Below are 15,934 nucleotides of genomic sequence, written 5' to 3'. Positions count from 1 at the left end.
ATAAACAAGGAAACCCCTCTTTCCGAGGGTTTTTTTTTCAATTTGATCAAAGAATGTTTATGTTATTTTCCGGTCTACAGAGTAGGGGCCAGATAGGTTAGAAATACTGCAGAATGAACAAAGCAGTTCCAACTGAAAGGTGTCAAGCCAAAGGACTGCCTTTTGAAGGGAAAAATGCAGAGGAATTTGGAGTCCTCCTGATTCAACGTGAAGCAGTAACTGTGCAGAACCCTAATGGTGCTGAAATGCCAAAGCAGATGAATCTGGTATTCATCTGCTCTGGTATTTCTGCTCTGGCATACTCTATCGAGCCAGACAGAGGGCTCCGAGTTTGGAGCCCTCCGACTATCCTATGCCCTGCCAACAAGATCCAGGCAGGGCAGGAGGAGGACGGAGGCAATTTCCCCTCCATTCCTCTGTTTAATTCACAAAAAGCAGCTAGATAGGCCTCTGAGCCTGTCTAGCTGACTTACCTTTCAGTGGGTAGGGAGGAGACTTAAGAGGCCATAGCGTTCTGCATAGGCCAGCCTCTCCTCTCCCCTCCTTGCTCACCAGCAAGCCCCTTTTCTCCCTCTCCAACCTCATAAGAGAAACTTTCCGCGGTGGCTGAGAGGGGGTGGGTGTGGGGGAGGGGAGATCCATGATTGAATATCCTCCTCTATGCTCATAGCTCTGTCTACGGATTATGAGGAGGAAATCCACAGCATCCTATGGTGCTCCAGATGCTGTCCGGCAGACATAGGATTGCTCTCTGAAAGAGAAAGAATTAGAGCTACAAGAGCTGGAACTATGCGACAGAATGAAGCAGGAGGAGGTTCTGCTCCATCAGCAAGAGCCACATCATCAACTGTGACAATTGGAGATACCACAACCAAAACTCACTTTCAGGTGAAATAAATGACCTTTCATACAAACCAGGTTAACTATAGACATTGGTGCTGAGAAGGGCAAGCTTGCATTCACATGGCGCCCACTGCACATAACATTGATACATCTGTATGCAGCTCTCTGACTAAAGACTTCTTCATATTTTAAAACTTGGTTTGATTCCAGAATGACATTCTTGTGTTTGCAAAGATGTGGCAATGACATCGTACTAATTCATGCTTTATTGCAACTAAGAGCACGATTAGTAAGAGTGGCATTACCACCTGAATAGTCTTAACATGGTGTGACTGTGTTTTTCATCCCTGTTGTTCCTTTTATAAAGGTCTACCCCAATATGAATCAATGGGCTTTTAAAAGAAAAAAAGGATATATTTAATTGTGAAGAGTATGGAAATGTTAAATGGTGCACACATACTCCATGCTCCATCCCAGGAGAACTAGCACTACTAAATATGGGTGCCTTCCTATGTCCTTAAAATGTAGTATGAATTGCAGTATTAAAATCTGGTTAAGTCAGACAGATAGGGGGCCAGATGTGCCATCCCAGATTGAAGGAATGACATCCTGATTCTTGGTACCTCCATCTTGTAGCCCTCAGCTCTACCTTCCTCATCAGCATGCTTAACTAATGTGGTCACCCCTATTGCTAGGAAAGGAAGAGCTCACGCCAGAGGTTATCAAGGTGATTTTTACAGTAAAATTATAACATACTAAAACACACTTCTGTGGATGAATGTAACTCAGCTAAACATTTTGCACTCTGCAGCTTCCCCCATAGAAATGTTCTTAGTCAGTGCTAGCACACATCTTGATGGAAGGCACAGTGATACCGCTATAACATGCCTCAGAGACCATTTCAGTGCCAATGGTGGGCAGCTGGAGCACTTGTCAAGATCCCAACCGATTTAAACTCCAACTACAGCCACAAGCATTCAGAGGCCTATCAAAGTCAGAAGGCAGACACCTTGCTTTCAACCTGGCTGGATCTGAGACCTCTAGGTCAAGTAAGGGTATGCCCTCCTGAGAACCCTGGAATACTGTCTCACTTTGCACACTCCACCCATCCTCTGCCTGACTTGGCCATGCTGTGACACACAAATGCACACAGCCTCCAAGTCAATTGAAAGGCCTCATTGTTCAAGGACCTATAGAAACCACAGAGTTAGCCGTAGGGGACAGTACTGTTCCTTACAGGAATGAAATAACAAGGAAATAACCCAGAGGAAATGAGAACAGAGCCAAAACTAGTAATTAGTATGAGATTGCAATACATCCCCAACATGGTGCCCTTCAGATGTGCTTGACTGTCATGCCTCTCATTCCAAGCTTTCAATGTCCATGTGCGACGAGGGACAGTCTAAGATGTCTGAACTAATCACAAATTAGTGTCTCTTTAATAAGGAACATTCAGGGGGAAAAAACAGAAAAGCATAATAAATCCAGGAAAGGATGAGACCTCAGAATGGACCACAGTAGCTACCTGTGATTGTGGGGATTCTTCACAAGGAGCTTTTATCTGGCTATTGAGATTGGTTCCTCACAGAGGTTTGCGGGACCTTTAGATGACGTCGTTAACTCCAGGGCGTCTCCTTCACTAGATGACCTTTACTCCATTTTTTAAAAGATCGGAGATAGTGAGCTATCAAATTACAGCGCCTGAGTTCAGCTTCAGTTCCCTCATGAAAAAGGAAAAGCTGCAATAAGAGGAGCTAGATCAAGCACCGTCTAGCGGCTGTATAATGAAACATATGGAAGACTCAGATAAGGGGCAAAAGGAGGGGGAAGGAAGCCTGTGTAAAAGGAGTCTGTCATAATCCTGCATTTAAAATGGAAGCAGAAAGCCCTGTTTTAAATGCGGGATTTTTGGCTGGTGTCAGGGGCATATGCAAAAGAGGGGAAAAGCTGGTGCAGAATCCTCCAATTAATAGAAGGGAGACATACAACAATAGAAATAATAAGGTGTGAGGAACAATCAGGAAACTGCCACCTGGACTGTCCAATTACACTATAGCATCTGAGAGCAGGAAAGCCAGAAGAAAATATGTTTCCCACCCTTGTTTAATTAACCAAATCCTATAGGAGTAGGTTTTTTTAATAGAAGTGCAGACTCATTGCCTGGCCTTGGAGTCATGAGTGCGTGCTTACTCCTTCACAAAACCCTTTCTGAGGTGTCTTTCTGAAGGAGAAGTGTATGAAACAGCAGTGCTGGCTGGGAGATGCCAATTTGATTTCTAAGCTATAGGGCAGCATGGAAATTTAGGGGCACTTGCCCTCTGCCTAGAAACTAGAGAGAAGTAATACTTTTCTCAGTTTTTCAGATGGAACATGTATGTTTTTCCAACATAAGATAATTTTTCTTTCTTTCTTTTTAAAAAAGGCTGTTTCAGTTTGGTTTGGGGTTTGAAAACCAAAACAAATTGACAGGTCCCAATAAAAAAATGCAAACCATTTCTGCTTAAAAAGCATTTAATGCATCAGGAAGGTGCTCCTTTCTTAAAAGTCCAGTGTAGTCAATGCTTCTTGTGACTGCTGGTTTTCTAGTACGTGCTATGTGCCATTTGGCATGATTTGGCAGCTGAGGCATATCTTGTGGCTCTGGAACGTGTTTCTTCCTGATGCTTTCTCCATCACATCCCTAGGCCGTTCTCAGACTTCAGTCTTCTTCTTCATCTCCATACGGTAAATGAGTTGATAGCCATCATCCCAGGCATAGATCTGCCTCTCTTTGGGGTTATACTTCATGCTGGAGTGCGAGCCATAACGTTTGGGGAAGTAGACCAGGGCAGCATCTTCAGGTGCCATAGAGCCGCTGACATCAAAGACACACTGGATACGGGACCGGCTGGGCAGCCGGGTATTGTACACCACATAGAGAGCTCCGCAGATGACAAAAGCACTCTCCGCATTTTCCCGAGGGCACGGGGTGTCCCACATTTGCTCAATGTCTAAAGAGGAAGGGTCTAGTTTGGCCAGGGCTATGTTTCTCTCATTTTCTTGGGTGGCATAGATAGCCCAGATCCCCTCCTCATCGGCCACCAGATCAATGTAGTTGTAGGATGCAAGACCAAAGACAGGGATCTGCTCCTCTGCTGGGAAGACAGAACTATCAACAATAGTCTTGTTGACCAGGCTAAACTTGATGACTTGGAAGGTGCCATGTCGGCGAGTATAAAAAAGATGACCCCCGTACACCAAGTGTCCCGTGCCAACCCATGGGTAGGGTAACTTGATGCGTGCAGCTTTTCGGGTAGCAGAGAAGAGTGTGAACTCCTTCATTCTGGGAAAGACATACACAGTGTCATTGCTAGTGCCATCGAACACAAAGATCTTCTCTGAATTGCTCAGTGGGTCTTTGGTCCAGAGACCAGCTGTGCTGCCAAACCGCTTTAAAATCTTCATGGCTTTCACCTGGGACACAGTGTCACTGCAATCTATAAAGAATAGTTAGAGGATAGTTATCATACGTTTGGCTCTCTCCCACAAAGCTATAGCACAAAATTGAAAATTGTACATTAAAATACAACATAAAGTCATGAGAGCAAAATGTAAATTCCAGAATCTCTGTCGTGTTCAGAATCTGATGGCTTAATTCACACACACACACATACACACACACACACTCCTCAGATTTCTGAGACTCTCAGGAAATGCTTACCAAGAGAGGTTCAACACCTACCATTTCAAGATGTTTTCATTTACTCCATAAGCTTCAGCAGTAAAATGCTTCATTTATATGCTATTTGCATGGCTGCTTTCCTGAGAAATTAAACTACTGATGTTCCTCCTTAGTTTGCGCCCATGCTGAGAAAAAAGGCAGTGTCTATCTCGTATTCACTTGCTTTGTGTAAGGGAATGTAATCTTTGAAAAAGGCTCTTTCTCCAACTATTTCTGTTCAAGAGGATAAAAATGGTCACACTCTACTCCAGAACTCTCCACACCATCTCCCAAAATTATTTGGGACTATTGTAATGTGCTCTACATGGGGCTGCCTTCAAAAACTGATCAGAAACTTCAACTGGTCCAGAATGCTGTGGCCAGACTGTTGACTGCAGATGGTTACAGGGAGCACGTGACTCCCTTCCTACAACAGTTTTAATGGCTACTGGTCTGTTTCCAAACATTCCAGGCAGTATTCATAGTGCTGCTCATGACCTATAAACCCCTATATGGCTTGGGACCAGGCTACCTGAAAGCCTTCTCCCATATGAGCCTACCCAGGTCTTAAGATCTTCAGGAGAGGCCCTTCTTTTGAGACCACCACTTCAGAGGTGCATTGGTGGTGACTCAAAAGAGGGCCTTCTCAGTTGCCTCTCCCAGGCTGTGGAACTCCCTGCCATGGGAGGCTAGATTTGCTCCCTCTTTGCTGTCCTTCTGCTAGCAGGCAAAGACTGCTTTATTCAAGCAGATCTTTGGCGTGTTGGGTTGGATGCTATTTTTATTCTGTTATTGTTATGTTTTTAATTATATTTTAATGCATTTGTTTTATTATTGTTTTAATCAAGTTTTATTTATGATTGTAAACCACCTTGAGTGCCATTTGTCTTGGTAGATAGGCGGGGTACAAATCAAATCAATCAATATTACAAACAGCTGTGCCCATCTCACCCAGATAGCAGTTTTGGTTGAGCAAATAGGTACTGCTGGCTGCAGGGTCTGTTCCCCCACCGTCCCCCACCGCCATCACCAGTATATAGTGGTGTATGGAGCTCTGTCCAGTGGCACAGTTAGGGCTGGATTTAGGGGCCAAGTCCAGGACCATGCAGGCCAAGGGGGGCGCAAATGAGCACCCGGAGAGCGGCAAGTAAAGGGGCATCAAGGAAGCAGAAGTAAATGCAATTTTATTCCTGTACTCAAGATGGTGCTATGATTTGAGTTTAAAATGCAAAACGGTACATGCTCAGAGTATTGTTATTTTGCCAATCAGGGTTAGCAAACAGTTTTGTTGTTCGAACATATAAGGAATGTGAAAGCAGTTGCAAAGCATGGAGTGGCTGATGGGGGGCAGGGCAGAGAGAGAAATGTTAGCTGTGTCCTTCACAACTGAAGTAATTGTAATATACATGCCAACTAAAGGGAGGAGCACAAGACTATTATGTCTAGGGTCTAAAATGACCCAGCTGCACCACTGCTCTGTCACAGGATCAAGGAAACAGAGCAACCTCCCTACTTGGTACCCTCCGGATGTGTTAGCTAGCTGGAGGTGATGGGAGTTGTAGTTCAACACATCTGAAGGGCATAAGGTTGGGGAAGGCTGGACTACAAGGAAGGCTGAGCGCTGAAGAATTGATGCTTTCAAATTGTGGTGCTGAAGAAGACTCTTACGAGTCCCCTGGACTGTAAGGAGGTCAAATCAGTCCATCCTAAAGGAAATCAACCCTGACTGCTCATTGGAAGGACAGATACAGAAGCTGAAGCTCAAATATTTTGGCCACCTAATGCAAAGAGAAAACTCTCTGGAAAAGACCCTGGTGCTGGGAAAGACTGAAGGCAAAAGGAGAAGGGGACAGCAGAGGATGAGACGGCTAGATAGCATCACCGATGCAATGAATATGAACTTGAGCACACTCCAGGAGAGAGCAGAGGACAGAAAGGCGTGGCGTGCTATGGTCCATGGGGTCACGAAGAATTGGACATGACTTAACGACTGAACAACAACAACTGTCAGTGGGTATTAGCCATTATGGCTCAGAATGACAGTTCCATGTTCTGATGTTCAGAGGTAACAGGGATGCCCATCACCACCGATTCTGTTTGTGAGCTTCCTCTAGGCCAGGGTTGGAGAACATGTGGCCTTCCAGATACTGTTGGACTGTGACTCCCATCATCCCTCACCAATGGCGATGCTGACAAGAACTGAGGGGAGTTCCAGTTCAACAACATCTGGAGCACCACACATTCCCCAACCATAGTGTTGGCATCTGGCTATCAAATGCTCTTGGATTAGACCAAAGATATGTCACCAAAGGAGACAAAGATATGTCTCCAGCAAAGGAGATCGTTACCTTGTTGTGGTGCTGGAGCTTGAGCACCTCAATGATGTCATGAGCTAAACCGTGAAGGGACACCCAAGACGGGAAGGTCATGGCAGAGAGGTCAGACTAAATACGATCCCTGCGGAAGGAAACGGCAACCCACCCCAGTATTCTTGCCATGAAAACTAAATGGATCAGTACAACCAGAGATATGTTGGTATACCATCGGAAGATGGGACTCCCAGGTCGGAAGATGGTCAAAATGCTACTGGGGAGGAACAGAGGATAAGTTCAAGTAGCCCCAGATGTGATGACGCAGCTAGCTCAAAGCCAAAAGTACGGCTAGCAGCCGATGGTGCTGGTGGTGAACAACGAATCCGATGTTCTAAAGATCAACACACCATAGGAACCTGGAATGTAAGATCTATGAGCCAGGGCAAATTGGATGTGGTTATTGGGGAGATGTCAAGATTAAATATAGACATGTTGGGTGTCAGTGAACTGAAATGGACTGGAATGGGCCACTTCACATCAAATGACCACCAGATCTACTACTGTGGACAAGAGGACCACAGAAGAAATGGAGTAGCCTTCATAATTAATAATAAAGTGGCTAAAGCAGTGCTTGGATACAATCCAAACAATGACAGAATGATCTCAATTCGAATTCAGGGTAAGCCATTTAACATCACAAATATATGCCCCAATCACAGATGCTGAAGAAGCAGAAGTAGATCAGTTCTATGAGGATCTGCAGCACCTACTGGATAGTATGCCAAAAAGAGATGTTATTTTAATTACAGGAGACTGGAATGCTAAGGTGGGTAGTCAAACAACACCTGGAATTACAGGCAAGCATGGTCTGGGAGAACAAAATGAAGCAGGGTATAGGCTGATAGAATTTTGCCAAGACAACTCACTGTGCATAACAAATACTTTCTTTCAGCAACCTAAGAGACGACTTTATACATGGACTTCACCAGACGGTCAACACCGAAATCAGATTGACTACATCCTTTGCAGCCAAAGGTGGCGGACATCTATGCAGTTGGTAAAAACAAGACCTGGAGCTGATTGTAGTTCAGATCACGAACTTCTTATTGCACAATTTAGAATCAGACTAAAGAGAACAGAGTAGACCCACAGGTCAGTTAGATATAAGCTCACTAATATTCCTCATGAATATGCAGTGGAGGTGAAGAATAAATTTAAGGGACTAGATTTAGTAGATAGGGTCCCGGAAGAACTATGGACAGAAGTTCGCAACATTGTTCAGGAGGCAGCAACAAAAAACGTCCCAAAGAAAAAGAAAACCAAGAAGGCAAGACAGCTGTCTGCTGAGACACTGGAAGCAGCCCAAGAAAGAAGGACAGCAAAAGGCAACAGTGATAGGGGGAGATATGCCCAATTAAATGCAAAATTCCAGAGGTTAGCCAGAAGAGATCAGGAATTATTTTGAAACAAGCAATGCGCGGAAGTGGAAGAAGATAATAGAATAGGAAGGACAAGAGACCTCTTCCAGAAAATTAGAAACATCGGAGGTAAATTCCAGGCAAAAATGGGTACGATCAAAAACAAAGATGGCAAGGACCTAACAGAAGCAGAAGAGATCAAGAAAAGGTGGCAAGAATATACGGAAGATCTGTATAGGAAAGATAATAATATCGGGGATAGATTTGATGGTTTGGTCAGTGAGCTAGAGCTGGACATCCTGAAGAGTGAGGTTGAATGGGCCTTAAGAAGCATTGCTAATAACAAGGCAGCAGGAGACGACGGTATCCCAGCTGAACTGTTTAAAATCTTGCAAGATGATGCTGTCAAGGTGATGCATGCCATATGCCAGAAAATTTGGAAAACACACCAGATTGGAAAAAATCAACTTATATCCCCATACCAAAAAAGGGAAGCACCAAAGAATGTTGAAACTATCGAACAGTGGCATTTCTTTCACATGCCAGTAGGGTAATGCTCAAGATCTTGCAAGGTAGACTCCAGCAATTCATGGAACGAGAATTGCCAGATGTACAAGCTGGGTTTCGAAAAGGCAGAGGAACTAGAGACCGAATTGCCAATATCTACTGGATAATGGAGAAAGCCAGGGAGTTTCAGAAAAACATCTATTTCTGTTTTATTGACTATTCTAAAGCCTTTGACTGTGTGGATCATAACAAATTGTGGCAAGTTCTTGGTGGGATGGGGATACCAAGTCATCTTGTCTGCCTCCTGAGGAATCTGTATAACGACCAAGTAGCAACGGTAAGAACAGACCACGGAACAACAGAGTGGTTTAAGATTGGGAAAGGAGTACGGCAGGGTTGTATACTCTCACCCTACCTATTTAACCTGTATGCAGAACACATCATTCGACGTGCTGGGCTTGATGAAGCCAAGGCTGGAGTTAAAATCGCTGGAAGAAGCATTAACAATCTCAGATATGCAGATGATACCACTTTGATGGCTGAAAGCGAGGAGGAGCTGAGGAACCTTATGATGAAGGTGAAAGAAGAAAGTGCAAAAGATGGGTTGCAGGTAAATCTCAAAAACCCCAAGATTATGGCAACCAGCTTGATTGATAACTGGCAAATAGAGGGAGAAAACATGGAGTAAGTGACAGACTTTGTCTTTCTAGGCACAAAGATTACTGCAGAGACGCTGACTGCAGCCAGGAAATCAGAAGACGTTTACTTCTTGGGAGGACAGCAATGACAAATCTTGATAAAATAGTGAAGAGCAGAGACATCACACTGACAACAAAGGTCCGCATAGTTCAAGCAATGGTATTCCCTGTAGTAACCTATGGCTGCGAGAGCTGGACCATAAGGAAGGCTGAGCGAAGGAAGATAGATGCTTTTGAACTGTGGTGCTGGAGGAAAATTCTGAGAGTGACTTGGACTGCCAGAAGATCAAACCAGTCCATACTCCAGGAAATAAAGCCAGACTGCTCACTTGAGGGAATGATATTAAAGGCAAAACTGAAGTACTTTGGCCACATCATGAGAAGACAGGATACCCTGGAGAAGATGCTGATGCTAGAGAAAGTGGAAGGCAAAAGGAAGAGGGGCCGACCAACGGCAAGATGGTTGGATGATATTCTGGAGGTGACGGACTCAACCTTGGGGGAGCTGGGGGTGGCGATGGCCGACAGGAAGCTCTGGCGTGGGCTGGTCCATGAAGTCACGAAGAGTCGGAAGCAACTGACCGAATAAACAACAACAAATGTCACCAAAGCAATTCTTGTGTTCTTATCTAGGTGAGCAAATTACTATTTCTAAAGTGGTTGAGAAATTCTCACTCACATACACGCAATCACATTTGGAGGGTTTTCCCCAATCTCACCAATTCTCTTCTATTTCCTGCAAATGACTGCCTCATGAATTTGCTTTATAAATTTGCCTCAGATTTGTGCCACATGTATCCTGCACCCTTTCGTACTATATCCTTTGCAGGGCGGGTGGAGGGGGGGACTGGCCTTGGAAGTCTCGAGTGCAGCCTCCAAAATCACAGATCACTATGGAATTTAAGCCCAAACGTCCTTGCTTAAAAACTAACCTAAACCAAGCTTGGCCTTTTAGTTCTACACAGCAAGCTGTTTCTGATTTATTTCTGGCAAACTGTATTGTTTCTCTCCTGGCTTTAGTTTCTCTACTACAGTGTGCAGCTTAGCTCTAGTGACTGGACTTCTAACAAAGCATTACTATTTTATTTTTGCAGGTCCTTTACTTCAGTTGTTGTTTCTGCAGCACAGCACACAGTTTCACTACCCATTTCGTAGGACAGACTTCCCCAATCTGGTGTTTTCTAGATGTGTCATAGAATCATAGAACAGGAGGTTTGGAAAGGACCTATAAGACCGTTGAGTCCAACACCCTGCTCAATGCATGTCATACTTCAACTCCCATCATCCCCAGCCAGCAGGGCCAATGGCACCAGACTGGGTAAAGCTGGCATAGGACATTGAAGAGTGCTGAGCAACTATCTTGCCCAGTTCTCTTCAGAGGCTGGATTGAGGGAAAGCTGGACGTGAGAATGGGGAAGCTACTTGGGTGATAAGATACATCACCTTACCTAGCTATGCAGGATTTGAAGTAGGACAGGGAAGGAGCAAGGGAAGTCAGTCCATCTCCTCCTTTTCTGACAATCAATCATCATTGTATGGATGAATTATAGGCCTATCAACAGCTGTCAGCTCTGACAGCTAAATGCAGCTTCGGGACAAGCGGGTATCAGTCTCTGCCTAGCTTTATTTGTGAGTTTTGTGGTTGCATCTGATAGACCAGTGAACCCTTGGTCTTGCCCATTGTAGGCAGTCCTTTTCCATGTGCTGATCATTTATGGGCTGCCCTTGGAGCTGTGTGGGTGGACATTTCTCCTGCCTTTCCCAGAGGTGCTTCAACCCTACCCTGCTGGCTACTTGGCCTCATCCAGAAAAAATAGAGAGAGTACTTTGCAGTTACTATGTGACTCCAAAAGACATGGCCACCATCCACTACCACATCAACCACCACAGGAGACAGCTGAATAGGGACAGGAGAGAGTGTCAGGATACAGCTATATCATTATTTAGGGCTTCTGTACATTTAGCAAAAGTCCTGGAGGATTACAAGGACTTTGTCTTCCTGAGTCTTCACGGGTTTAATGATCAGCACAATACTCGCACTCCACCGCCCCCCTCTTTTTGCCAATTTCCTTCCCATATGTTTCATTTATACCACCAGATGATGGAGCTGTTTTATTGCATGATTTCAATTTATTGCAGCATTTTCAGGGTTTTATAACATGGCAGATTCCAGCTTTAAAACAACGGGTGAGGCATCGGAATTGACAATGTTGTGAAAAGGACCCGCAAACTTCTGTTAGTGAACAATCACAAGTGCACGATAAATGCCTCATGTAGAGACACCCTAGATTTGGGGAAGGGAAGGATATGGATCTTCTCAAAAGTCTGAGAAGAAAGGAAATCACCTGAGTCATCTCCAGGATACCTGCATGGTAAATATGTATTCCATGCAAATCTGTATAATGGAGACCCAAAATGCCATTTTCTTTTTTTAAAAGTGGAGCGGGGGGAGTAGCTTGGGAGAACGATTAAGCAGAAAAAAGGGGTAGTTTGCATCATCCTTCCCTGTCCATCACTTCTTTGCTCAAAATCACCACCAGCGCTGGTTGACTTGTTTAAAAATCAGCATCAGGGCGCTCTTAGTGCGTAACTTTGCTCCTTTCATGGCTAAGCCTGACTTTCTGAACAGGCATCTGCTCACACATTTTACTTCTGAGCCAACAGATTACATTCAAATCCTTCCAAATGAGAGCAGGTAAACTTGGTAGTATTCAATCTGGAGCAAAATGTCTGAGCGCATAGGAACGCTACAACACGAACACATTCAGAGGTGAGGAGGCACTTTAAGGGTAAGCAAAATTTCCATCGCATAGGTGGGGAACTGAGTTTATACAATACTGTGTGATTTGCCCAAAGGAGACACATGACAATGGAGCTGGCAACAGAAGGAATATAGTTTGGGGCCCAGATCACTACCATGAATGGAAAATCCTATCACAAGAATATCGGATTTGTGAGATGTACCGGAGGAATTGCCTGACTCATAAAACAACCCATGCCTTGGAGAGTTGCTCAGTTGCAATGGCTGGGCTCTGTGTAAGACACCATGGCTGCAATCCTTGCACACAGTATGCTTAAATCTCACTTATGCCAATGGGGCTTAAGCAGGCTAGCTGCGTGCAGGATTGCAGCGTATGTCACCATCTTGCTGCTGAGGTAAGCTGGTCCCTTATCTCCCTTTAATATAATTGTTGTTTGAGCAACAGCTGTTACGCATTTGGCAAAAGATCTTCCTTTCTCTTGCAAGGATAACACATTCTCCCATCATTCAAAGAAAAACATTATCCCTAAAAACAGTATCCCTCCCCCTCCCCAAGAGTTCGTCCATTGCTAATGAGGTTGCCATGTAAGATGTAGCTGTGCAAATGTCAGAAGCCCCTATTGCAAGGGTGTAGAACCTCAGACCTGGGGGCCAAATTTGGCCCATCTGCAGTCCTACTCTGGCCTGCCGGGGTTCCCCAGATGGCCATGCCCCTTCCCCTGGCCACACCCTCTTTCCTCCTAACCACTGATTATTTGGTAGTTTCATGGCTTTTGCACAATTCCTCCCCCCACATTCTAAAAGATTGAAAGGCCTCTCCTAAAGCTTTGTTATTTATTTATTTATTTATTTATTGCATTTATACCCCGCCTTTCTCCCTCTCGCAAGGAACTCAAGGCGGCTTACATTATCCTCCTTATGTTACTAGCAGTAAGAGCTTTCAGCTAAAATACGCTGGAATTTTTTGTATTCTGGCCCCGCCTCCTTCACCTTCAACCCCACCCACCACTTGAATGCGGCCCCCAGAGCGTCTCCAAAATGGCATTCGCCCTTTGGGCTGAAAGAGGTTCAACATGCCTGCAAGATTGGATAGTGCCTGTGACATCATTTAGGAAGTAATCACACTGCCTCCACCATTTTGTGATATGTTCGTAGTTTGGGGGGGGGGGAATCTTGAAAGGCTACACACTTCCCCACAGTGTATAACCAGTAGGAGACTGCTCAGCCAAGGTGATCTTCTTTTTGTAAAGCAACAGACGTCAAGGCTGCTCTCCCACCTTGACGTATCCACAGCAGCAATGACTTGCCATGTTGTGAAAGACTGTTAAGGGGAGCAGGACGGGGGTGGCGGAGGCGTCATTTGGGAACTGTGAGATCCCTTCTTCCCTCTCACAGAACTGCTGCGAATGACGACTGCAAATGTCATGTTATCCTTTTTGGCAGCCTTGACAATTCATCACCACTTCCTTTGGGGGGCAAGAAATGAAATAGTCATCCAGCTCTATACTGCGCATCTAGCCCTTTTTAAAAGGGGGGGACATAACAGTAAAGGCATAGCTATCTGCTCTGCAACTAAGCATGTATTTTATGCAATGGGGACCAAATATAGCACTTTGAGGGACTTGTGGGAGGACCACATAAAGAAAAAAGAGAAACCATGGTAGCCTGCCTTACAGGCCTTTAGTAAGCACGTGCTGTGAGAGCTTCTGCTCACCTGTCAGTTTCTCATACTTCTCATTCTTGCGCTTCTTGGCAGTGGAAACCTGATTCTCCATGAGCTTGTCATCTACCTCCACACAGGGTGGGGCAGGGTTCTGGGTCTCGAGATAGTCCACTTCTCGCTCCAGCCGGTCCACCCGTACAGCAGTGTTTTCCACCTCTGCCCGGAGTGTTTCCCGTTCTTTCTCCACTGTCTCCAGCATAGACACCACTTTGTTCTTGAAGTCCCTCAGCTCACTGGAGTAACGGCTGCTCTGGTCATGCCACTGGGAGATCCGCTCCTGACGGAAGGAAGGGAGATAGAAATGTCGCGGATGATGTGGAGTTAATACAGCCACCCAGTTGCAAGCCACCCTCCATTCAGACTAGGGTGCAGGGCAACTAGGATAGAAATGACAATTCCTGACACAATTCCTAAATAATTCATCCAAGCTGGACACTGAGCACCAGATGTTTGATTTGAAAGATTACACGTCCATCTGCATTTTAGACTGAAAAAAACCCAAGCATTGGTCTCCCAAAATCATGACCGTGGCTTTAAAATCCTGACATGTTAAGAAACCAGTTCATTCTGAGATGTTTTAATCTGCCTTCTGGATTGTTAGCCACCATTGTGCACTCTGCAGATACACTGCCAAAGTTTTCTACAAAGATATTTGTTATCTTTTTAAAGGTAGCAGAATGCAATTATTTTATTCTAAACTTTAAAGAGGCCTTGTCTTTACAGTTTTATTATCCTCGCTTCCCAGTCAGTGCTCTGCATCCAGCTACTAACACTCTCAGTAGCTGCTGTAAAGTTATCAAATAAAGATTTCATTGATAAATGTATAGTGCACTATAGAACCACTGTGTTTTGAAACAAGAGGCTGCATTATGTTCTAAGAAGTGGTGACAGTCTGGAATAAAGAACAAGGCTTTAAAATCTGACCCCCCAAAATGTCAGAATGTCTTGCATTTCCCATAAAAAAAAGGAGAGTCCCCCACATCCACCCCAGTCTCTCAGCTCTCAGACCACCTACAGTCATAGGGAACAATCATCTTCCTTCTCTCAAAATGCACAACTGTCTATTATAGCTCCTTAGCACAAACTTCAGTGCAGGAATAATTTTTAAGGCTCTGCACCCCTAAATGAGCCCCCCAGTGTGTGATGGCTTCTTCTAACAGAGCTAGAAGCTCAAGGAACTCCAGCGCCAGCGCTTATCACTGCAAACTTGAACACTCCTCAAGATGCATCCTTTGCCATTCCGGTCTCACGCTCTCACCTCTAAGACAGCCAACCTCCTCTCCATGTATTCCATTAACTGTTGCTGTTGCCCATGGATGGTATTGGCCAGGATAAGCAGCAGAAGCAAGGCATATTGGAGAGCCATGACTGTACCTGGCGTCTTGTCTTTTGCCAGTGATCTCTGTGCCGGATTCTAGCTCACACCATTGGAATGTTTTGACAGTTTCTTCATAAAAGTGGGGAGGGAACACAGCCTCGTCTGCTCAGTTTTATTAAATCCAGATGTCTGGTTTTGGAGGGGAGAAGCTGTTCTATCCCACAAAGAGACCAGCTTCGAGTCTTAACTCCTTTATTGCCAGAATAATTCAAGCACTGAGAGGGGTAGGAAGTGGTGTTACATGCTTACGCCCCCACTGATTCTGACGTGTCCCACACATTTTGTTGCACAAGCAGTGGGTCCCGCCAATTCCATTGTGCAAGCAGGAACCACCACTTGCACAACAGAGCTTTAATGCTTCCCAGAGGAAGCCCCAAAATGAGCATATCACTCGTTTCTGGATTGGGATAGGTTGCCAGAGCCCCCTTATGCGAGCTCCGCTGACCTGCCCCATTCCAGAAATCAGCATTTTCACTCATTTATGGTTGCCCCCAGAAGCACTAATTCTCCATTCCACAAATGGTGGGCATAACAGTATGAAAGAAGTGCTAGATTTGGCCTGGATGGGTTGTGTTTCCTGGGAGGAGCCAGGAA

At 44.9% G+C, this 15,934-nt stretch overlaps 1 protein-coding gene across 1 annotated transcript; it reads right to left on the bottom strand.

Annotated features, from left to right (window-relative positions):
- Positions 1 to 1,559: 1,559 nt before the first annotated feature.
- On the bottom strand, positions 1,560 to 15,368 carry OLFML3 (olfactomedin like 3). Its single transcript, XM_084853515.1, has 3 exons — positions 15,221 to 15,368; positions 13,954 to 14,239; positions 1,560 to 4,319 (listed from the first exon to the last, which is right to left on the bottom strand). Exons 1-3 carry the CDS (start codon positions 15,326 to 15,328, stop codon positions 3,535 to 3,537), a joined length of 1,179 nt encoding a protein of 392 aa, XP_084709641.1. The 5' UTR covers positions 15,329 to 15,368; the 3' UTR covers positions 1,560 to 3,534.
- Between the last annotated feature and the right edge of the window lie 566 nt (positions 15,369 to 15,934).

Source organism: Heloderma suspectum, chromosome 4 (genome assembly GCF_057233095.1).
Source record: "Heloderma suspectum isolate Gila_16-S chromosome 4, 16-S_ref, whole genome shotgun sequence".
Lineage (NCBI taxonomy): Eukaryota > Metazoa > Chordata > Lepidosauria > Squamata > Helodermatidae > Heloderma > Heloderma suspectum.
Note: the sequence above shows the minus strand (reverse complement) of the source record. Positions and strands in the feature narration are given on the sequence as shown.